Below are 26,007 nucleotides of genomic sequence, written 5' to 3'. Positions count from 1 at the left end.
ATTATTAAAACCAGTGATTTTAAAGTTTTTTGGGGACCAGAATGATTGTGGAGCATTTGAAACAGCAGGAAACTAAACACAGCTTCAGTTGTTGATTCTCCACAGACTGTGGGGGTGGTTTCTTGTACTTGGTGATGTTTCCTGGCTGAAAACTGTTTTTCCAACTTTTCAGAGTTTTTTTCAGCAATATGATCTTCTTTGTTAGTTTGTTCCTGGCCTGGTTATACTAGATTGTATTCCCACTTCTCTAAGCATCCTCTTTGGCATTATAAATCTGTTTGAGTTTCCCAGTAAACCACGGTTTATCATTATTGAATGAAAAGAATGACCTGGTGGGGATGCACATATCCTCACAGAAACTGATGTACACAGTTCCAGTCTCCATGAGCTTGTCCAGATCGGTGGCTGCAGCTTCAAAAACTCTCCAGTCAGTGCCATCAAAGCAGGCTTGTAAATCCTGCTCTGCTTCATTATTTCATCTTTTAACAGTTCTTAGTACAGGTTTAGCTGATTTTTAGTTTTTGCCTGTAGGTTGCTATAAACTAGACAATGATCAGAGAGCCCCAAAGTTGCTCGTGGGACAGAGTGATATGCATCCTTTATTGGGGTGTAACAGTGATCCAAAATATTACTGTCTCTGACTTGACTTTCTTTCGGCTTCTCCCGTTAGGGGTCGCCACAGCGGATCCTCCGCACGTTTGATTTGGCACATGTTTTACGCTGGACGCCCTTCCTAACGCAACCCTCCCCAATTCATCCGGGCTTGGGACCGGCACTGAGAGTGGCTGGGGATGGTTCCCTGACCGGGGATCGAACCCGGGCCACAGCAGTGAGAGCGCTGCATCTCAACCACTAGACCACCAGGGGACCTCCAAAATATTACTGTCTCTAGTGGGCCAAAAACGTGTTGGCTGTATTTTGTCAGTTCACGGGAAAAATCTTAATTGTTAAAATCTCCAAGAATGATTAAAAGAGAGTCTGGTACCTTTGTTCTGTTTCAGTTATTTGTTCAGCCAGCCGTTGCAGTGCTGCACTCACGCACACGTCTGGAGGAATGTACACAATCCCGAGAATGAAAGAAGAACACTCACGAGGCGAGTAGAAAGGTTTACAATTCATAAACAGTGCCTCTAGATTAGGACCGCATATCTTTTTCAGCGCTGTTAGATCCAAACACCAAATTTCTTTGATATAGAAACACAATCCACCACCTCTCTTTTTCCCAGTTAACTCTGCAATGCGATCCGACCTAAACAGCTGGAAGCCCGGCAGATGTAGCGTGTTGTCCGGAATGGCTTCACTCAGTCAGGTTTCAGTAAAGCACAATGCATCAGAGTTTGAAAAGTCCTTGTTTAATGTTAAATGCTTGTGAGTGCAGCTCGCGGAGTTTAACCAGCGCGCTGGCGCGCTTCCCTCTTCTGCGTCTGTACACGCGTTTGAACAGCAGCGCCGCACCTCCAACTAAAATGTCCAACAAAACAACTGTAAAGTCAAAAATGGGAATAATATTTTCCGGGATGTGTTGCTTAATGTTTAGGAGTTTGTTTCTGGTAAAACTTATAGAGGAAAAATGACTAAACACAGAACAAACAAACAAAAACAGAAGAAGAATTGCAGAACAAGGCATACATTTGTTTGAAAGTTGTCAACGCTTTCAACACTGTAAATATATATCATTTTAAATGAATGCACATTCCTAAGGCTTAGGAAGACACAGTCACTGTTGTTGTTTTTTTGTGGTTATTTAGTATTTCGTATTTACACATTTAGTAAATTGTGGTCTAAAATAATTTTTTATCTATTGCTTGTTTGCATTATTTATCTATCATTATTTATCTAATATCAAACAACAACCATAGCAATATGGGCAGGCAATATTAAATACATGCTTGCACAGAACTATACATATTAAAACATTGACCTGCAGTCTGTTCCCAGCAGCACAAGCCCTTCTCTCTGCATAATAACAATATCTGAATGATTTAAAATGCTGAAACAATCAAACCATTTACCCAAGGAACTGCATTTAAATGCTGAACATTTGGTGATGTAAAAAAATGTTTACCTTTATATGATGATAAAAAAGGTAATTTAGACAAAAATATATATTTTTTTGCATTTTTACTTACAATAAAACCTAATCTTATATTAAAATTTCGGTTTTCAACATTGAATATATAAAAATTGCTGACTGCTCTGAATGTGGCCACACGTCTATGCAGATGCTCTGCTCCTGCAGAGCACTTTTCCAGAAGGGCTTCGCCAAAGCGACTCATGTCATGGTGTTTGCAGTTTGATCCAGCGCTTTCTCCCATGGTTTGAAAGCATGCCTGGGGGCAGTGATGATTGGCCGGCCTGCCCAAGGTCTTTGAAGTGGGCCTCATCTCGTCTGGCACATCAACTGCCTAGAGATGCTTATTAGGGTAATAAAATTCAGTGCTGATATATATATATATATATATATATATATATATATATATATATATATATATATATATATATATATATATATTTAGTTATTTTTTTTATCCAGTATTCATTTAAAAAAATTTTGGTTGATCAATAGATTTTCGGCAAGTATGATATATTTCCACCTGTGAAACTACACACTGCATGAAGAGCGCTATATTATATTTATTTCTTAGCATTTATTCATTATGTAAATATGTATTTATTAAAATATTCATAATAATTCTATTTAGCACATTTTCAATATTCAGTACTTTTTTTTATTAAGGTAATAAAGTTCAGTACTGGTATACATACATATATATATATATATATATATATATATATATATATATATATATATATATATATATATATATATATATATATGTATATATATGTATATATATGTATATATATATATATATATATATATATATATATATATATATATATATATATATATATATATATATATATATATATATTTAAAACAAATGTTGGTTGATCAATCGATTTTCGGCAAGTATGATCCAACCTAGCTATTGGTATCAATAAAATTCACAGATTAACCTCTAACATCTTTACATTTGGTTTCTTTCTTGCATGATAGAGATTAAACCTGCATTTGAGAATGGCATAGCAAACTGATCCTATGTATTGATTTTCATTACAGCATCATGTCTGTTTATTGCAGTTCCGCCTGAGGGCCCTCAGATCACAGGCATGCAATACTTACTGTCGCCCTTGTCCCATGCACACAGTTATTTCTTTTGCTGATATTATGAACTATAGATTAGATTAAATTAAATTAGATTAGATTAGATTAGATTAGGTTAGGTTACATTAGGTTAGATTATATATTATGTCAATGTGCAGAGCAGAAGTACAGGGCCAATGAATTAAAGTGATTGATGATGAGATATCCAAAATCTTCACAATTTTTTGTTTAGATGCATTTTTTTTCCCGCAGATTGGTGACGCTTCATCCAATCATACTCTTTTTATACTCAATCATGTTACTGACCTGTTGCCAGTCAACCTAATTAGTTGCAAAATGTCCCTCTATCTGTTTTTGCCCTATTACAAGTTTTTTAGATGTGTTATAGCCTTCAAAATCATAATTAGCTTTTTTTCCCCCCTAAAAATGGTATATTTTTTCAGTTTAAACCTTTGGTACATTTTCTATCTTTTACTGTGAACTTTTGTTGAATTGGGGCTGTATTTTATTTGTTTATTTGTTCAGTGTTCATTAAAAGGGAAATGTTAGTCAGTGAGGTAGTCTGAAAACCAAATGCTTCCAGGTTGCAATAAAGTTATGATTATGTCACTGCATGTAACTGTATATTTGCATGATGTGTGTGTCTGTGTGTATCTGTATGTGTTTGTCTGTCAGGGGCAAAATAATAAGGCTTTGCTGAAATGTTGAGTCGAGTGACAGTTGAATGATCTAAATTACTGCTTCACTGCTTCTGCTTTGTAAACTAGATAATGAGTGTAGGTTCTGGTTATATCACTACTGAATAGCCTCATCTGTAAATATTTTGATGTTCATGACATAAAATATCAACATTAGTTTCATTTACATTAGACTGAAGGGAGTGACATTTTCATAGTTATGTCACTGCTTTGCTGACATATAATAATGTCATCTTGGCTTTGATGATCTAGAATAATTATTGGTAATCTATTTACTAATTTTTGCTGCATTTACTTTTTGACATGTTTCTCAAATGTTTTCCTTACATTCCAGTTAGAGTAATTCTCTACTATCCTACAAAAGCTCACCAAACAGGGAGGGCAAAGGCTATGACTGAAAAATGTGAAGCCAGTCATCCACAGATGAAATTATTATCTGTAAATTTCTGCATCCACACATGAAGTTATAGATGCCCATGTAAGGCTAGTGTGGCTTTGATTGATTTGGTGAGTGCCTTGCAAGCATGGCCAATTCTACTCTCTTGGGGTTCCAGAGTGTGACATTTCACTCACATCTGGATGATCTCTGGATGATACGGTGAATAATTTCTGTTGTACTCAGCCGACTGCATAAATCAGGAAAACACAGAAAGCCTTTGAATAAGTGTTTACAAAACAGTCCATACAAATAAATAATCTAATTTGTTGGCAAGCAATCCGAAATTATAATCATAATCAGGCCCTGACAGCCTTTGATCAAGTGATTAGCTGAATGTCGAGAAGGAAGAGATGTATATATAAAAGTGGTAATGGTAGCAGCCCAAAAATACCTTTTCACAAGAAGTGTCTCTAAGTTCATTTTGGTTTGGGTGCCAGACAGGATAAGCCTGTCAAAGAAAAACAAGTACATTTTTGTTTTTGTTTTGTTGTTTAATGAAATTTGGAACTTAAAGAAACCTTTATGATTACCAAGATCAAGTTTAGAAAAAACCTGGGTATGTATTGTCTTTTCAAAACACAAACACAAACTGTCCATTCCAAGCATATGTTCACTCATGTAAATGTAATGGTTTTGAAAAACCCAGTTTTAGTTTCACTACTACACTCACTATCTGTATTACAGCATACTGTAGTTACTTCCTGAATTTTACTTACTATTTATTTATTTTTGCATAATAAATGATCTGATAAGAAATTTGTACATTACATAAGGACGATATCTAAAAATTATCACATTGCCCCTTTTGTTAAAAGGTTTCCATTGATCAGCCTTTTCATACAACCTACCCTGACCCCATGTGCAAAGAGTATATATAAGTATAAGTATGAGTGTAAGTATAAGTATGATGTATAGCATGGTGGTCAGTGTAGCAATAGTGATCAGTGTAACACACATCTGTTTGAGGCCTCTTTAAAAATTGAAAAAAAATAATTATATACATTTTTATTTTTTTCCCTTTGCATTTGGATTTTTTGGTCAGAAAAGCTGTTTTGTTGCCTAGAGGATAGTTTTATACTGTACATTTCTACATAGTTAATTTACCTGGATTGAGAAGCCAGATGCCTTGGTATCTAGTTGCTTGCCTCACTCTGACATATTAAATTCTTCACTCTTTTGACAAGAGTGAAATTTACACTACTTTACATGCTTGAACTGATCCAGACCTTAGAACACACTAAACCGAAAACAGCTTAACTAATCCCTTACTGCTAAGGATAAAATGACTGTGGTGGTTTCTTTCAACTCGGATGCTGAGACATATGCAGGTTTCCTTGTCCAAGTTTGAGTATATTTCACACTTGGCTCCAAGATACTGGCTAAAATTCAGGTGATGGATTCACGTCCACTGATTTCTAGGGCATTACCAAAATCTTATTACATAGTCTGTTTGCCTAAAAGCTCCAGGATTCTGGATTTATCACCACACCAAGCTCAGACTGCTGTCTGTATAATGTATTGCATGTTATTCCCCTGTTCACATGGGTTTTCTTAAGGTTCTCCAGTTTACCTGTAGGTGGGTGGATTGCAGGTAGATGGGATTTGATGTCTACCTATTGATATGTATATGTATATGCGTGTGAGTGTGTGCTTGTGTGCAAGCGTGCGTGCATGGATGTATGTGTGTGTTTGTTTTGCTCTGCAGTGGACTGGTATTTAGAAAACATATTTTTCTATAATATATCATTATTTCACAAATAAAATAAAAAAAATAATTTTAAGGCAAAGATTGAGTACTAAGGTCACAGTTTTTGAAAGCTGGCAAAAATATAACAAACTCAAATGTACCACAATTTTTGTTTAATTTTATAAAAGTCTAGGTTTATTTAAAAACTGTTTTAATTACTGTTCAAACAACGTATTTATTAAACTACAATTCTATTCTGATATATATGTTCCAACATGTTTTTGATTTTTTTAACAGCTTACACACTGAACTTGTGTAAAAATGTGCATTTTTTGGCCATTTGTTCATTTGTTGTCAGTCGTGTTGGCAACACACTAAAATAAATGTGTTTATAAAAGTGTGTTACCAACACGGCTGTCAAAATGAACAAATAATAATAATAATAATAATAATAATAATAATAATAATAATAATAATAATAATAACAATTATAATAATATTTAATTAAATTAATATTTAATAAGTTTTTGCTGCTGCTGTTGGTGTATTACAAAAAGGTATTTGGTGAATCATTTTATGGTAGAGTTCGTGATTTTTGGGAAAGTGAATGACTCAGTTGCTTTGAAATATCTTGAACTAAATCCGGAACTGACATTTTTCACAAAGATTTTCTCAACATATCTAAGATGCATTAAGATGTTCCTCGAGGACATTGCGATATACATATAAAGTGCCCTGCAAATGTATTTATTAAATAACAAATAATGCATTGAAATATCAAACTAATGCATTATAATACACTAGAACACAATTATTTATTGTAAGGTGACTGCTTTTTGTTACTAAAAATGTTTGTAAAAAATGTAAAACTTAAATTAAATACGTATTCAACCCATGGTATGTGGAAGACAATTTACACCAATAAAAAAATTACCGTAAAAGGCATATAACGTCTTTATCATTGGCATTAAATTATTAAATTGGCATCATGTTTTCTGGATTAAATTTCCATTGTTGAAAGATCCAGGTTGAAATGGCCAGGTTGTGAATAAATATAATAATAATTTAAAAATTTAAATAAACATATCCAAAATTTAAAGAAAGAGTATAAAATAATATTCAAATGTTTGGATATCCCAGTGAGCACATTTGGTCAATAATCAGGAAATGGAAGCTGCACCACCCAAAGAAAAGGCCATCCTTTTAAACTCAGTACTAAAAGGAGACTTGTGAGAGATGCCCCAGACAGGCCAACAATCACTTTGAAGGAGCTATAGAGTTTAGTGGCTGGGAGTGGTGAAATAATGCACCAGTCAATTGTATCAAGATCACTAAATAATGCTGGCCTGTTTTGGAGGGTGGCCATTACTCAAATTGTGCCGTCTGAAAGCACATCTGGATCCAACTGTCATGTAGAAGAAGGTTTTGTGGTCAGATAAGTTTAAGATAGAGCTTTTTGTCCACAACTCAAAGTGGTATGTGTGGTTCTAACCTAACACTTCCCATGCGTCAAGACACACCATCCAGTGAAGTATGTTCATCAGCAGAGGTTGGGCTTCTTAATACAACTGAAGGAAGAATGGATGGGTCAAGAAAACCTGCTCTAGTTTGCTAAAAGCCTGAAGCTTTACTTTCACATGGTCAATGATTCCAAGCAACAATTGAGTGACTCAAAAAAAAAATTATGAATTGTCCTACAATAGCGAAGTCTTAGTCTTGACCTCAATCCTATTAATTATCTGTTGTTCTATTTTAAAATTGCATTTCACATGCAACACCCAACCAACCTGAACAACCTGGAGCAAATCTACTGACAAGATTTGGCAAAAATCACTTTATCAGTGTGTGCAAAAACTTAAAGCTGTTATTGCAGCTAAAGTATGCTTGACCAAATATAAATTTGGGGGGTTGAATACTTATGCAAGCAAGATATATGTATGTAATGTAATACTCACTGAAATATAAGGACAGTGAATCTCCATCTGTAACTTTCCATAGTACACTAACATGTTTTGTACATTTATCACATAAACGTCTATACTTATAACTTAATTTACTCTCTTGTACTTTAAAACCCCTAAAATGGTGACCAACACCAGTGGAACTAAGTGAAACAGACAAGAGTAACAATGAAATACTCCTAATTTAGCCGACAGCACAGCAAAAGTAAAATAAGCATGTTGCACAAAATAAATCGATTATTGCAAATACAGTGGGGAAAATATTTATTTTATCCCCTGCTTATTTTGTAAATTTACCACTTACAAAGAAATTAACAGTCTAGATTTTTTATGGTAGGTTTATTTTAATAAAAAAATGTAAAAAAAAAAAAAAATCTGGAAAAAAATATATAAATTCTTTTGTATTTGATCGAGTAAAATAACAATTTGATCCCCTATCAACCAGCAAGAATTCCGACTACCACACACCCACATTAGTCCTGTCCCTTTATCAAAGGATCCCTAATATCAACTTATTATGTGTATAAGAGACGCCATCACAGAATCAACCTCTTTCATTCAAACCTCTCCACCACCATGGACAATACCTAAGAGCTGTCAAAGGATGTCAGGGAGAAGATTGTAGACCTGCACAAGGCTGGAATGGGCTACAAGATCATCAGCAAGAAGCTTGGTAAGAAAGAGATCACTGTTGGCGCAATAATAAAAAAAAATAGAAGTTATACAAGATAAGTCAATCGCCCTCGCTCTGGAGCGCCAGGCAAAATCTAACCTCATAGGGTAAAGATGATTCTGAGAAAGGTGATGGATCAGCCCAGAATTACATGGGAGGAGCTTGTTAATGATCTCAATGGAGCTGGGACCACAGTCAACAAAAAAACCATTGGTAACACACCAAGGTCTCTCTGCTCAAGGATGTACATGAACAGGCATGTCTGAAGTTTGCCAATGAACACCTGAATGGTTCAAAGAATGATTGAGAGAATGTGAGGTAGTCAGATGAGACCACAATTGAGGTCTTTGGCAACTTCAACAACACGATCCCCCACGGTCAAACATTAAGAAAACATTCTGCTTTGGGGCTGTTCCTCTGCTAAGTGTACAGAAATACTTAACCTCATGAATGGGGCAATGCACTGTAGAATCTTGGATGAGAACCTTCTGGCCTCAGCCAGAACACTTAAGAGGGGTCATGGATGGGTCTTTCATCATGTCAATGACCAAAAACATATGGCCAAGGCAACAACCTGATAGACTTGTAGCACATTCCAGTCAACAATCTTGTCCCTGATGTCCTTTGACAGCTGTTTGGTCTTGCCCATGGTGGTGGAGAGGTTAGAATGGAAGAGATTGATTTTGTGACAGGTGTCTTTTATACACATAATGAGTTAATATTAGAAGTACTTTTTTAAAGCGACAGGAATAATTTAAATCTGTGGGATAGTATCAAATACTTATTTTACTCAATCAAATACAAATTATTTATAACCTTACCTTTTTTAAGTTTTTAACACATTTATTGGATATTTCAAACTTTTTTAACAAATAAAAAACTAAAAAATTGGGCGTGCAAAATTATTCAGCCCCTTTACTTTCAGTGCAGCAAACTCTCTCCAGAAGTTCAGTGAGGATCTCTGAATGATCCAATGTTGACCTAAATGACTAATGATGATATATAGAATCCATCTGTGTGTAATCAAGTCTCCGTATAAATGCACCTGCACTGTGATAGTCTCAGAGGTCTGTTTAAAGCGCAGAGAGCATCATGAAGAACAAGGAACACACCAGGCAGGTCCGAGATACTGTTGTGGAGAAGTTTAAAGCCGGATTTGGATACAAAAAGATTTCCCAAGCTTTAAACATCCCAAGGAGCACTGTGAAAGCGATAATATTGAAATGGAAGGAGTATCAGACCACTGCAAATCTACCAAGACCTGGCCATCCCTCTAAACTTTCAGCTCATACAAGGAGAAGACTGATCAGAGATGCAGCCAAGAGGCCCATGATCACACTGGATAAACTGCAGAGATCTACAGCTGAGGTGGGAGACTCTGTCCATCGGACAACAATCAGTCGTATACTGCACAAATCTGGCCTTTATGGAAGAGTGGCAAGGAGAAAGCCATTTCTTAAAGATATCCATAAAAAGTGTCGTTTAAAGTTTGCCACAAGCCACCTGGGAGACACACCAAACATGTGGAAGAAGGTGCTCTGGTCAGATGAAACCAAAATCGAACTTTTTGGCAACAATGCAAAACGTTATGTTTGGCGTAAAAGCAACACAGCTCATCACCCTGAACACACCATCCCCACTGTCAAACATGGTGGTGGCAGTATCATGGTTTGGGCCGGCTTTTCTTCAGCAGGGACAGGGAAGATGGTTAAAATTGATGGGAAGATGGATGGAGCCAAATACAGGACCATTCTGGAAGAAAACCTGATGGAGTCTGCAAAAGACCTGAGACTGGGACGGAGATTTGTCTTCCAACAAGACAATGATCCAAAATATAAAGCAAAATCTACAATGGAATGGTTCACAAATAAACATATCCAGGTGTTAGAATGGCCAAGTCAAAGTCCAGACCTGAATCCAATCGAGAATCTGTGGAAAGAACTGAAAACTGCTGTTCACAAATACTCTCCATCCAACCTCACTGAGCTCGAGCTGTTTTACAAGGAGGAATGGGCAAAGATTTCAGTCTCTCGATGTGCAAAACTGATAGAGACATACCCCAAGCGACTTACAGCTGTAATCGCAGCAAAAGGTGGCGCTACAAAGTATTAACCTAAGGGGGCTGAATAATTTTGCACGCCCAATTTTTCAGTTTTTTATTTGTTAAAAAAGTTTGAAATATCCAATAAATTTCGTTCCACTTCATGATTGTGTCCCACTTGTTGTTGATTCTTCACAAAAAATTACAGTTTTATATCTTTATGTTTGAAGCCTGAAATGTGGCAAAAGTTCAAGGGGGCCGAATACTTTCGCAAGGCACTGTATAATCTGTCTGTCTCTGTTAAAATAACCCAACCATAAAAATTCTAGACTGTTCTTTTTTTAAAGGCTAAACTCACAAAATCAGCTGGGGATCTAGTAATTATTATCCCCACTGTATATGGCAAATATTTAGAGGTTACAAATTTATTTCACTTTTCTAGAAATACTAGACACACAGGGGATATGGGCTCCCTCATAAAAAGTATTTATCTTATCTTCATAAAATGGGCAGATGAAATCCTGATGATGCAACAGACACTCATTGACATCTAAGAGGAAAAAAACCCAAGTCTTGTGCATCTGTGAGCTCAGGTAGGCAGAAAAATGCAGGTAGATCTTTGCTCTGTGTTCAGCTTCTGTACTTTAAAACAACAAATACAGTAAGAAAGGTTATGATTGGCATCACATGTACTGCAAGAAGCATGTGACAGCCCTCACTCTTTCTAGCTAGTGGCTGTGGTATGGTAGAGTAGAGCTAGTTAGCATCAGGACTTGGCAAATGATCAACTTCAGTAAACATTATTTGGTATTTTGTCTAACCTGTTTAATAGTAATAAAACAAACTCAACCAAAATAGTAGTAATAAAACAAATTGCATCATCAGTCACATTTAATGAATCTCTAAGCCACAAATTTAGGCATTATTTTTTTCAACCTAGAATCTCTGCTTTCAATAGGCCTGTATTACTTGACTACACTCCAAACACACAATAAGTGCATTTTCTTTATGGACTGTCGGTAGACGCATGAAGCTGTTCCGGAAGCAGTTTCAGTAATTGCTGAAATGTCCAATGAATGCTTTTCAGGGAGTAAAAAAAATAAAGCTCTGCTTCTTTTCATGGCTCACTTGGTTATGTGGCACTGCAGGCTACATGGTATATTAGTATAGGGGAGAGTGCATCATTGTCAAATGACAAGCCCGTTTGTGGTAGCTGAATTAATCAAATACATTTGACCAGAAATAATAGCTGTCACTTATTTTGGTTGCTGCCAGAAAAGAACTAGGTATTTCAATATGATTAAAGTTGTGCATACCATAACACATTTTACATTCTCCACACTCAATCATCTTGACTGTCACACTCTCCTTTGACTAGAAAGATAAACAGCCATGATCTTCTTCTTGACACTATCATGGTCTGATTAACAAGTGCAGTCAGGAGTCATTATCATATGGTCAAGTTTGAGAGGAAAATCTGTCTGCAAATTGTGTTCAATACCTTCATCTGTGTTTTCTCTCTATCTTCCTATCCAATTACAAACAAAATATAATATATTATTGGTTTAGCATCTATTGGCACGAAACAATAACAATATATGTTAATTACAGCGCTATATATATATATATATATATATATATATATATATATATATATATATATATATATACACTGAGGAAAATAAGTATTTGAACACCCTGCTATTTTGCAAGTTCTCCCACTTAGAAATCATGGAGGGGTCTGAAATTGTCATCATAGGTGCATGTCCACTGTGAGAGACATAATCTAAAAAAAAAATCCAGAAATCACAATGTATGATTTTTGAACTATTTATTTGTATGATACAGCTGCAAATAAATATTTGAACACCTGTCTATCAGCTAGAATTCTGACCTGTTAGTCTGCCTTTAAAATGTCCACCTCCACTACATTTATTATCCTAAATTAGATGCACCTGTTTGAGGTCGTTAGCTGCAATTTCCCCGTAGCCCTTTCCAGCCTTGTGGAGGTGTTCAATTTTGTCTCTAGTGTCTTTGGACAGCTCTTTGGTCTTGGCCATGTTAGTAGTTGGATTCTTACTGATTGTATGGGGTGGACAGGTGTCTTTATGCAGCTAACGACCTCAAACAGGTGCATCTAATTTAGGATAATAAATGTAGTGGAGGTGGACATTTTAAAGGCAGACTAACAGGTCTTTGAGGGTCAGAATTCTAGCTGATAGACAGGTGTTCAAATACTTATTTGCAGCTGTATCATACAAATAAATAGTTCAAATATCATATATTGTGATTTCTGGATTTTTTTTTTAGATTATGTCTCTCACAGTGGACATGCACCTACGATGACAATTTCAGACCCCTCCATGATTTCTAAGTGGGAGAACTTGCAAAATAGCAGGGTGTTCAAACACTTATTTTCCTCACTGTATATATATATATATATATATATATATATATATATATATATATATATATATATATATATATATATATGAGGTATATACACGCAACAATGAATTAGAAATGCTATATGTTACAAACAATTTTGTTACGCTAATTTCAACATTTTAGTGTATTTATATACACGATCATTTTAGTTAGGGTGTAAGAAACTAAGAGCATTATACAGTTCTGGGACAAAAGTGTCCATAGACATCAAAAAATACTTTTCACATAATGCAACACCACTGTGAAGGATTTGCAGCCAATTTCATTAGATACAAATGCATGCACACAAATGTTATATTTGTTATAAACGCCTCCCTTGAACTCATCCTTTCGCAGCACGCCATGACGTGTTCTCATTAACGGAACAGACCAGGTGCTGATATAAAGGTTTATATCGCACCTGAATGGGAAGGTGGGCGGATGACGCGCACAAAAAAAAAGAGGAGGATCGGGAGCAAAAACGATGCACGAAATCTCGCTCGCTGACGTTAATGCTGCTTTAGTGTAGTACCCTTTTAATAGTAAAGCCATGTAAGCTGTTCTCCGATCCACGCCTAGTTTTAGATGCTAATTTGATAAATGGCCATTTCAATATTCCACTAGGTTTGCTCGCCTATAGGCTTTAGTCGGACTTACAGCCCCTGCATGGGCTCTTATGTAATGCATGTGGAGTCAACAACCCATTGCTGTTCAATTATAAGAGGAAAGAGTCAAGATTTCATTGAGAATTTGCACGTTTTCTTTAGGCCTACACTGCAATCATATACAGGTGAATCAAAAATAATAATAATACAGCAGTTTTACAGCAGTTATGAGAAAAAGCATTTCAATGAACGATTTAAAGACATATGGTATATTATTGCGTGCGATTTTGAGAACTAATTTGAGTATGCCAAGTAAAATAAGGTTGATGCTACGCACGGCGAAACAGCCAGCGCTTCTCATTCACACACACACACACACACGAATGCACACTACAACCAGCGCGTCAGCCTTAAATATATCCTCCTGCGGAAATGCTGCACCGTATTTGGTCTGGTATGGCATCCAAATCTAAACGACATAGATCGCTTCATCTTAAAACGGTTTTGGAGGATCCGTGTACAGCGATACAGTAAACCTTAGAGCACAGAGAGAAGAATATGAATGGCATGCAAAGCATACACACGTGCGCGTGCGCGCGCGCACACGCATACAGTACACGCACAATCTCACACAAAAACACACACACAAACACACACACACACACACACACACACACACACTACGACGACGACGAGTGAGGGCGTTGCGCGAGCGTAATTCAGTACTGAGAGCAGAAAACAAGGACACGTCGCGCTTTGGTGAACCTAAACCTACATGCACACATTATGACTAGTGCGTGAGGCTGTAGCTTCAAGGCCTTTTAATCAACGTTACAACCATACACAATTGTGTTTTTTGCCAGTCCTACATCGGTCTTAACGTTAACAGTGCATGGTTCAGACTTTACCTGTTCATCACCGCCCCACTTCCCATAACAGCTCCACCACCGGCCGCAGCGCCATTCACGGGCTTGATATGCTGTCCAGGGCTCGGTGATGCTGAAACGGGTCCTAGAGCTCCAGCTACACCGAGCACAGAGCTTCCTTCCCCTCCTTCGAGGCTGGCTTCGTTCCCCATCGCCTTTTTATTTTATTATTTAAAACGACCGAATATCTCAAGCTTTTTACGGTTCTGCGTAGTATTCCGTAAAAAGAAAAGGGAAAAGAGAAAAAAAAAGATTGCGGACTCAAATAGGATGCTCGTCTTCCGCCATCATCCTCACGCTCTGAGTCTGAGCTGGTGCTGAGCGCGTGAGCTGGAGGAGGGAGCGAGAGATGAGCACGCGCAGCTGACGCGCATCCTCCACAACGCACAGGCGCGCGCACTCGCGCCATATGCACACGCCTTTTGCCGCTGAGATGGAGGAAGAGAATATAGTTTATACGTTACGTGGCAAAGACAAGTGCACGAAAATGAAATGAACAACATGAAAAACATCGCGAAAGATATACCGGTAGCTTACTGATTGGAGAGAGGTTATTCATCTAAACAGACTTTTATAATAATAAAAAAAAAGTCTCAACGCAAAATGTCATTTTGTGAATAGTTGTAAACATTTCCCCAGTAAAAGCATTTAAAAAGGAAAACCTCTACATCTGACTAGCAAACTGTTTTCTCTGTATCAGAGAGGTAATGTTTGAAACGTATACATTATTAACCAATGTGGGAAGTGTTTAGACCATACAAAATTCCAGTCAAGGCAAAATGATTAGATGAGCGCAAGAGTATATATTTGGGGTTTCCTTTTTGTTTTTAAATTCTATAATTTGGCGTTGAAGCATGCAATAAAAAAAATTATTTAAAGGACAACATCCTAGTTTTATTATGGATATAACCATGTCTTTAACCATGCTGATGCATTAATAGTGTAATGTCACAACAGTGAAAGGTAAGTTATGGTAAACAGCAATGTTTTCTTTTCAAGCCATTCAGGGATTACCATATGAAACAATGATTTTCCCTCCAGGCAGATACTAGACCATTGAACAGGTTTGTTTTCTGCAGCAAACTGCACTCCCCAAGGCTAAAGCATGAAATGACAAAACACCTCTAAATATAGGGCTGCAAAATCTTCAAACTAAAAAGGTGGATTCAGGGGGTTTAGCATGTTTGTTGATTAAAACTATATAGCTACACTACATGGACAAATGTTTGTGGACACCTGATTATAAGATGCATGCTTTTTCAACATCCCATTTCACAATTAGTCTCATTTGCAGATATAATAACCTGCACTATTTTGGGGAGATGTTCCACCAGATTTTGAAGTGTGGTTGCAAATCTGCACTACTTCAGCAAAAAGGGCATTAGTATATTCAGGTACTGGTGTAAGGTGAGTAGGGCTCGGGTGTGGTCAGTGTTCCAACTCAACCCAAAGGTGTTTAATAGTGTTGAGGTCAGATCTTTGTAGCAGGCCATTAAAGCAAGTCATGCTGGAACAGATTTAAGTCTTCTTTTTCAAGTGAAAGAAAAATGTGATGCTACACCTAAAGCCATCCTATACAATTATATGATTCCAGCAATGTGGTAACAGTTTGGGGAAGAACTACATATGGTTGGAAAAGTCAGATGTCCTAATGCATTTGTCCATATAGTTTATATCAGTCCTTATATTTAGGATATTGTGCAAAGTATTCAGACCCCCTACATGTTTTTATTTTTTATTTTGTTATGTTGGATCCTAATACTACCATTGTTTAAACTCATTTTTTCTCATTAATCTACACTCATTACCTCATAACTACAAAGTGAAAACAGAATTCTTGACATTTTTGTAAATATAACATTAATACAAAAATAAAATAAAATAAAAAAATGAAAATTCACATCTGCATAAGTATTCTGGTGCTTTACTAGCACTTGGTCAAGGCACCATTGGCAATAATTAATTCCTCAAGCCTTTTTGGGTATGATGCAACAATCTTTGCACACCAGGATTGAAGGATTTTTTGCTATTCTCCATGGCAAATCCTCTCAAGGTGTATCAGGTTGCATTGGGACCATTACTGGACAGTCACTTTCAGGTCTCTCCAGGGATGTTCAATAAGGTTCAAGTTAGGGCTATTGCTGGGCCACTGTAGGACATTTTCAGTGTTGTTCCTAAGCCACTCCTGTGTTGTGGCTGTGTGCTTAATGAGAATATATCTGTACTTGCTCCAGTCAGCATTCCCTTAAACCTGACCACAGGCTTCCATCTAGCCACTCTGCCATAAAGCACAAATCAGTGGTGGGCCCTAACCCTAACCCTAACCCTTCTTTCCCAATTGCTCAGATTGGCCAGGCAACCAGCTCTGGGAAGAGTCCTGGTTGTGCCAGACTTCTCCCATTTGCTCTTGGGAATATTCAGTGCAGCAGTAATTTTTTGTAGCCTTCACCAGATCTGTGTCTTGCAACAATCTTGTCTCTAAGCTTTGCAAGCAGTTTCTTTGACCTAATGGCTTTTGGTTTTATGCATTGTCAGCTGTAAAGTCTTCTATATAGAGGTGCCCGCCTTTCCAAATAATGTCCAATCAATAAACTTTACACAGGTAAGCTCAGGTCAATGTGTAGAAACATCCAAGCAATGATCAAGAGAATTGTGGTCTGAATACATATGTAAAAGCAATATTTAAATGAATGAAAATAAAATAAAATGAAATAAATAAAATCAGACATTTCTAGAATTCTGTTTTCACTATGTCATTATGAGTTCTGAGTGTAGATTAATGAGAAAAAGAAATGTATGTTTGCTGTATCAGTCTGCAAAATAAAAAAAAAAATTTAAAAGTGAATACCTTATGAATGCACTGTAAGCATGGTTCTGGCTCTAAAAGTCAAGCTTTAATGTTTTTTACTACTAGAGTGTGCATTTTGCTGGACTAGGCACTTCCAACATTGGCTTAACACACTTGTTCTCTAAGATGGATATAATTAAAATACAGTAGTAACTAGAGTGCATTCAAGGAGATTAAATTTAAGCATCTGCCAACAAACTACTCTATTTTATAATGTTAAAAGTTGTGTCCAAAGTGTGACTGAAGAGCTGGGGGTTGCTATAACTTGGGATCTGATTGTACCAAAATGGATTAATGCGGAGTAGTGTGTTTATACTGTAATTTTACCATCCTACCCTTGATCCATTATGCAGCTGCAAAATCCGTTTTTCAAGAATAGGCATCTAATAAAAAATTTGTTGGCCTCACCCTGAAACTACCAGTAATTAAAAAAATTATTCTCGTGATCTTTATTCCTCTGATGGTGACTGACATAAAAAGACTGAGAGACTTCTGTGACTTAATTATATAAAACTTTCTTTCGGCTTCTCCCATCAGGGGTCGCCACACTGGATTCTCCACATGTTAGATGTGGCATATGATTTTACGCTGGATGCCCTTCCTAACGCAACCCTCCCCATTTATCCGGGCTTGGGACCGGCACTAAGAGTGGCTGGGGTTGGTTCCCTGACCGGGGATCGAACCCGGGCCACAGCGGTGAGAGCACCGCATCCAAAATAGATATAGTCACATAATAGCAGTTAGATAAAACTGTAACCTTTTAACTTTTCCGTTAGCATGTAAGAAAAGTTATATTGATATATTTCCCAGGATGGGAAATTCTCTTTGGATGGGATTAAAAAATGTAATTCTACATTTGCCTTTGATTCAATTTAGAGTTGCACACAGGTAAAACAAAAACAATATAGTGTCACAGCTGCAACACTTGCAGCACATTGCCACTGGCTCAGGTTGTTGTTGGAAAAGTTGCCAAATTTTGCATCAAAAATTGCATTTTGATTTTAAAATGTATTTTGTCAGTCTTCTTCTTCTTCTTTTGGCTTCTCCCATTAGGGGTCGCCACAGCGGATCATCCAACTCCATACACCCTGTCCTGTACATCTGCCTTTTTCACCCCAACCACCTGCATGTCTTCCCTCACCACACCATAAACCTCCTCTTTGGCCTTCCTCCTTTTCTCCCTCCTAGTGGCTCCATTCTCAGCACCGATATACCCCATGTCCCTCCTCTGCACATGTCCTAATAATCTTAATTAAGCTTCCCTCACCTTGTCTCAAAACGTCTTACATGCGCTGTACCTCTAAGAAACTCCTTTATAACCCTCTCCATCATCGTCAAACCTTAACATCTTCAGCTCTGCTACCTCCAGCTCCTGTCTTTTACTCAATGCCACTGTCTCTAAACCATACAACATAGCAGGTCTCACCACAGTCCTCTAAACTTTCCCTTTCATCTCACAGATACCCTTTTATCACAAATCACTCCTGCCACTCTTCTCCACCCACCCCACCATGCCTGCACTCTTCCTCAATTCTCTATTACACTCTCCATTACATTGCACTGTTGTTAGCAGGTACCTGAACTCGTCCACCTTCTCCACCTCTTCTCCCTGCAACCGCACTACTTCACTGCCTTTCCTCTCATTCGCACACATGTTTCATTTCCCTTCTCTCCCGCACATATCTCCATCTCTCCAGGTTCTTTTTTAACCTGCTCCCTACTCTCACCACAAATAACAATATCATCCGCAAACATCATGGTCCACGGAGTCTCCTGTCTGACCTCGTCTGTCAACCTGTCCATCACCACTGCAAACAAGAAAGGGCTCAGAGCTCAGATCCTTGATGCAGTCCAACATCTACCTTAAACTAGTCTGTTGTTCCTACTGCACACTTCACTGCTCTCACACTGTCCTCATACATGTCCTGCACCATTCTCACATAGCACACCTGACTTCCTCATACAATACCACAACTCCTCTCTCGGGACCCTGTTGTACACTTTCTGTAAATCCACAAACACACAATGCAACTCCTTCTGACCTTCTCTATACTTCTCCATCAACATTCTCAAAGCAAATAATCTTTCTGTGGTGCTCTTTCTCAGCATAAAACCGAGGAATCTCTCTTATTCTTAAAGATTGGTACCAGCACACTCCTTCTCCATTCCTCATGCATCCTCTTACCTTCCAAAATCCTGTAAACAATCTTGTCAAAAACTCCACTGCCATCTCTCCTAAACATCTCCATGCTTCTACGTCTACGTATGTCATCGGGTACTACCGACTTTTCCACTTCATCCTCTTAATCGCTGCTCTCACTTCCTCCTTACTAATCCTATCTACATCCTGCTTTGCCATCTTCACACCATCCAAGCTTCTCTCTCTCTCTCTCTCTCTCTCTCTCTCTCTCTCTCTCTCTCTCTCTCTCTCTCTCTCTCTCTTTCTCTTTCTCTTTCTCTCTCATTTCACTCATTGTTACAACCCTAGGTAGCAACATGTCCATATCGGTGTTTCTGTATGTGTGCTTTGTGTGCAGGTCCGATCCACCCCAGAGTTTGAGGCCTGCCCTAGTCTGGCTGATCCCACCTCCTTCACGATGACATCATCCACCAGTTTCCTATCTAAGGAGGAAGAAGTGATGCAATCATGGAGGGTCATTTTGGTGTTCAGGGTATGGCTTTGTTGTTGATGTTAGTGATTTTGACCTTACTGACTTTGAGCCTGTTTTTGCCCCTTGGATTGCTGTTGTTTGTATATATATTTTTTGTAACATTCTAGGGAATGACGTACCTGGAACTAGGGTCATCTCCTTACCTGAAGAAGTTTCAGAGCCTGTGAGTGTTTCCTCTGCACCTAATGACATGCACTCCTCCGTGTTCCCTGTTTGTGTGTTGACACAGGCCCAACAAAGAAAATTGGTTGATGTGGTTGATCTTTCGGTGTCTTTCCTGTCTCAAGAGGAGCCAGTTGAAGAGTCTAGCAAACAGCTTGATGTGTTGCATGAGGGATGTGCTAATCATGGCTTTGAGGTAGACCAACCAGTGATGCGTGTCCAGTTAGTGGCTGCTCAGAAATCTGACCCTTCATTAACACAGTGTTTTAAGTTGGTAGCAAATCAATCTAGTTCAGAGAGGTACCAGGCAATGTATTGTATTGAAGATGGGGTGCTGATGAGGAAATGGTCCCCCGTCAGTCCTGATGATAAACACTTGAAAACACTTCAGCTTGTGGTTCCTTGTTTATTTCAAAAGCATGTTTTTAGTTTGGCTCATGATCATCCTTGTTCAGGACATGCAGAAATTTGCAAAACCTATCAGCGTATCTTGTGTTATTTTTTCTGACCTGGTATTTAGAGTGATGTTATAAGGTACTGCACGACCTGTCATTCCTGTCAGATGGTAGGCAAACCTAACCAGGTTGTTCTGCCTGCTCCCCTAAACCCCATTGTGGTCAGCACAGACCCACTCTGGTAACTGTTATTTGTTAACTGTCATGTGTGCTGCCACACGATTCCCTGAAGCGTTTCCCATGCGCACACTCAAATCAAAAGCAGTGGTTAAAGCTCTCATTAAGTTTTTTACTTCTTTGGACTCCCGAGGTATGTACAAACCGATCGTGGGACAAACTTTACATCACAGTTGTTCTCACAAGTAATGTGTGTGTTGCAGATTTCCCACCAGTGTTCGAGTCCTTATCATCCAGAGTCACAGGGTGCCTTGGAGCGCTCTTACCTTCTGTGTTGAATCGGGTAAAGCTCGGGATGAGGGGGTGCCTCTTTTACTGTTTGGAATATTTCTTGGCTTTAGCCCATTGGACCTTGTTTGGTCACACTGTGGTCATATCTTTGAAGAGTTTCAGTCAGGTTTTAGGCCCCATCATAGCACAGAAACTGCTCTAGTTAAAATCACTAACGACCTGTTTTTAACTTCAGACCAAGGCTACATCTCCCTATTAGTTTCACTAGATCTTAGTGCTGCGTTCGACACTATAGATCATGATCTTCTCCTCGATCGCTTACAGAATTACATCGGTATTCAGGGACAGGCATTAAGCTGGTTTAAATCCTACCTGTCCAATCGTTACCATTTCGTAGATTTAAATGGAGAGCTATCCAGGATAATGCTAGTAAATTATGGCGTGCCACAAGGGTCAGTTCTGGGACCCCTGCTTTTTACAATATACATGCTTCCATTAGGAAATATTATTAGAAGGCATGGAATTAGCTTCCATTGTTATGCTGATGATACCCAGCTATATATTTCATCCAAACCAGGCGATACAGCTCAATTAGCTCGCATAACTGAGTGTGTTGAAGAAATAAGAGATTGGATGACCCATAACTTTCTGCTATTAAATTCTGATAAAACGGAGATTTTGCTCATCGGCCCAAAAAATAGTACACAGAAGCTCCAGCATCTCAGCCTGCATTTAGACGGTTGTTCTGTAACTACTAGTTCAACGGTAAAAGACCTGGGAGTTATTTTAGACAGCAACTTATCTTTTAAAAATCACATCAATCAAGTTACAAAAACAGCCTTCTTTCACCTTAGAAATATTTCTAAGCTAAGAAATATGTTATCTATATCTGATGCAGAGAAGCTCGTCCATGCGTTTATGACCTCTAGAATAGACTACTGTAATGCATTACTAGGTGGATGTCCTGCATCATTAATAAACAAGCTTCAGTTAGTTCAGAATGCAGCAGCAAGAGTTCTTACTAGGTCAAGAAAATACGATCATATAACCCCAATCTTATCGTCCCTACACTGGCTTCCTATTAAGTTTCGAATAGACTACAAACTACTGCTACTCACTTATAAAGCACTAAATGGTTTGGCTCCCATGTATCTATCCAGTCTCTTAACACGCTACAATCCGTCACGCTTCCTGAGATCTCAAAACTCTGGGCTTCTAGTAGTTCCTAGAATAGCAAAGTCCACTAAAGGCGGTAGAGCATTTTCACATTTAGCTCCTAAACTCTGGAATAGTCTTCCTGACAGTGTTCGGGGTTCAGATACACTCTCCCAGTTTAAGTGCAGATTAAAAACATATCTTTTTAGCAAAGCCTACACATAACACACATCACACACATCACATCACAACCTTGTGCTCCAGAACATCTGATCACATGCACATTATCAACTTGTGCTGTTAATATCATGAACAGCAGCTACGCTAATTCCTCTCCACTGCTTCTCTTTCTCTCCCCATCCCGAGGCATCCTGAGGTTTGGCCAGCTCCAGTCACGTCCCACCTCGTGAAGATTATGGACCTATGGATGATCATGGAGAAGTAGATGCCGAGTGTTTAAAGGCCCTGGCATGGAGAAGCTGATGCTGGATCTATGATGATCACAAATTGTTCTGTATTGTTGAAAGATTTATGACCAAACTTTTGATGTCACCCATATGAGGATGGGTTCCCCTTTGAGTCTGGTTCCTCTCAAGGTTTCTTCCTCATATCATCTAAGGGAGTTTTTCCTTGCCACTGTCGCCACGGCTGCTCATCAGGGACAAACGCACACCATTCACCTTCACTGTTGTTTTCTGTAAAGCTGCTTTGAGACAATGTCTGTTGTGAAAAGCGCTATACAAATAAACTTGACTTGACTTGACTTGACACTGTGAGGGGTTCCTTAAAAGCATTGCAGGAACAGTGGTTGGCAAAGGTTCCTTCTTCTCTGGGAAAGACCATTTTAAAAGATGTTTGACTTCTTCGTGAGCATTTGCAGTTAGCAAGGGAAAGGCACGCATTGCTCTCGGTTCTTCCTAAGATGCGATGAAAAAGCGGTATGATCGTAAGGCTGTCTTATGCTCCTTTTGTGTTGGAGACTTAGTATTGGCCTTATTACCTGTGCCAGGATGGTTGGCAGAGCCTTACGAGGTAAAGCAAAAATTTAGTCCAACTAATTATGTTCTTAGCACACCTGAACGTAGAAGTAGTACCCGTGTGTGTCATATTAACCTGTTGAAAAAGTATCGTGCTCGTAATTCACCTATGCAGTCCAAACCGACTCCAACCATAGTACTGGTGGTTACTGTTTCAGCGGACGGGTGAATTTCTCCTGCTGAGTACTCCCCTGAGGTTGATGAGTTACACCTTGGTAAAAACTGCATGTCTTCTCTTCACTTACCCAACTCTGAGGCCTTAGAGCGGTTGTCAGAGAAGTTGGAAGGGTTGCCCCCATTGTTCCAGAAAGACATTAAGGAGCTAATAAGCAAGTTTCCTAAATTGTTTGCTGGTGTGCCGTCCCATACTAATGTTTTAGAGCATGACATTGACGTTGGTGGTCATGAATTAATTAGACAACACCGGTATCGCGTAAGTCCTACGAAGCGAGCAATTATGAAGCAGGAAACAGATCATCCATTAGAAAATGGTTTAGCTGTTCCGAGTGTAAGCCCCTGGTGCTCCCCTTGCTTGTTGGTACCAAAAGCTGATGATTCTGTTCGTTTCTGTACAGATTTTCGAAAGACTGTGACAGGCTGATTCGTTTCCTCTTCCACTGATGGAAGATTGTGTTGATTCTGTTGGTGCATCTAAATTCACTACTAAGTTGGATCTCCTTAAGGGTTATTGGCAGGTTCCCCTTTCCCATCGTGCAGCTGAGATCTCTGCCTTCGCCACACCAGACAATTTTCTTCAGTATACCGTGATGGTGTTTGGCCTTCGTAATGCACCAGTGACCTTCCAGTGGTTAATGAATAGAGTCCTGGGGGATGTTTCGAACTGTGCTGCTTACCTAGATGATGTTATCTATTCAGATACCTGAAAACGACACTTGGAAAAACTAGAACTAGTCTTTACACGTCTTTCAAATGCGTCTTTAGTTTTAAATTTGGACAAATGTGAGTTTGGCAAAGGAGTTGTCATATTTGGGTAAACAGGTAGGACAAGGGATGGTAAAGCTGTTAAGTGCAAAGGTTCAGGCAATATGCGTGTTCCCAGCTCCTAAGACAAGGCGTGAACTCTGTCGGTTTTTAGGAATGGCTGGATATTCCTGGTGTTTCTGTAAAAAAGTGGTTTTGCCCCTTACCAATTTATTACGGAAATGTGTTTCATTCAAGCGGTCCCAAGAGTGTCAGTCAGCCTTTGAGGCAGTTAAACTCTTCTTGACTAGCTCCCCAGTTCTGTCTGCTCCAGACCTGTGCAGACCATTTAAGTTGGAGGTTGATGCCAGTAACACAGGTGCAGGAGCGGTGCTTCTACAAGAGGATGATCAGGGGATAGAAGACCCTGTTTGTTACTTCTCAAAGAAGTTTTTAAAACACCAGCTTAACTATAGCACGATTGAAAAGAAAGCTCTTGCTTTGCTGTTAGTGATTGTCTTACTCCTGTTCACGTTGTAACTGACCCCCAACCCCCTAGTGTTCTTGAACCGCATGTGTAATAACAATCAGCGATTAATGAGCTGGTCTCTCATTATAGAGGGATTTAACTTAGTGATTTTTTTTATTTTTTATTGTGAACCCAGTGGGTTCACACTTAGGTGGGGGGGCGTTACAACCCTAGGTAGCCCCATGTCCATATCGGTGTTTCTGTATGTGTGATTTTTATATTGTAATATATTCGAGCACTGAACATATTTATTTCACTGGCATTAGGGGTGTGGCTGCCATTTACTTTGGGTGAGGAATTGTTTTGTCTTTGTTTTTGTAGCAGGGAGTTAGGGAAGCTGTTTGTAGTTTCCTTTTCTTTCTTTTCAGGAAAGGTAGCTTCCTCAAAATAGTCCTTTTTATTTATTATTTTGGCCTTGGCCCACCTTGAAGACAAGCCTGTAAGTTTGTGTACATATATTCAAGTGTTACAATATACCAACACCTGTGTAGCAAACACTTGTGGTGTGTTTGGGTTGCTGCTTTTGTAAGATCCATTCTTTTGAATCACTAGCTAAATCCACCATCTAAAGCTGCCTAGCTACACTGGCCCCTGCCAAGACCTTACAGTCTCCAATCTCGTTCAGGTTGCATCTCCTGCATAAAACATAGTTCACGTGTGCACCTTCCTCCCCTCTTATACGTCACCCTATGCTCCCCCTTCTTCTTAAAATAAGTGTTCACCACTTCAATTTCCATCCTTTTAGCAAAATCTACCACCATCCCCCCTTCCACATTACTCTCCTTAAGGCCATACCCACCCATCACCTCCTCATCACTTCTGTTCCCGTCACCAACATGCCCATTACAGTCTGCCCCAATCACCAATGGTTCATTCCTAGGTACACCTTCTACCACTTTATCTAACTCACACCAGAATATTTCCTTCTCCTTCATCTCACAACCCACTTGTGGAGCATTTTTTTTTTTATGGTGTCCTGCTTGAATCAATTAGAGTCAGAATACTATTTATGTGATTTTCAATATTTACAGGTGAAGTAACTAAAGCTGACATTTTACCTCAGTTTATAAGTGAATACAATATTTACAATAATACATTAAGCTGCAAGCGAACAGTATGATTCATAATCAATGACTGTGTATATGGTCCTACACAATAATTGGGTTTAAAAATAAAACAAACATCTCTAATGCC

At 38.6% G+C, this 26,007-nt stretch overlaps 1 protein-coding gene across 5 annotated transcripts in view; it reads right to left on the bottom strand.

Moving 5' to 3' along the window:
* The window catches only part of bsna (bassoon presynaptic cytomatrix protein a), a 105,981-nt gene extending 90,967 nt beyond the window's left edge, over positions 1 to 15,014 (bottom strand). For all 5 annotated transcript variants that reach the window (XR_014535682.1, XR_014535683.1, XR_014535684.1 and 2 more), the window contains exon 1: positions 14,609 to 15,014. Coding sequence is in view for 1 of the 5 variants with exons in the window: in XM_083554326.1 (XP_083410452.1) it covers positions 14,609 to 14,778 (170 nt within the window). In the remaining 4 variants the exon portion in view is untranslated. The remainder of the gene's footprint in view (positions 1 to 14,608) is intronic.
* Positions 15,015 to 26,007: the final 10,993 nt, after the last annotated feature.

The sequence above is a fragment of the Silurus aristotelis genome, assembly GCF_946808225.1.
Source record: "Silurus aristotelis genome assembly, chromosome: 11".
In the NCBI taxonomy this organism is placed as follows: Eukaryota; Metazoa; Chordata; class Actinopteri; order Siluriformes; family Siluridae; genus Silurus; species Silurus aristotelis.
Note: the sequence above shows the minus strand (reverse complement) of the source record. Positions and strands in the feature narration are given on the sequence as shown.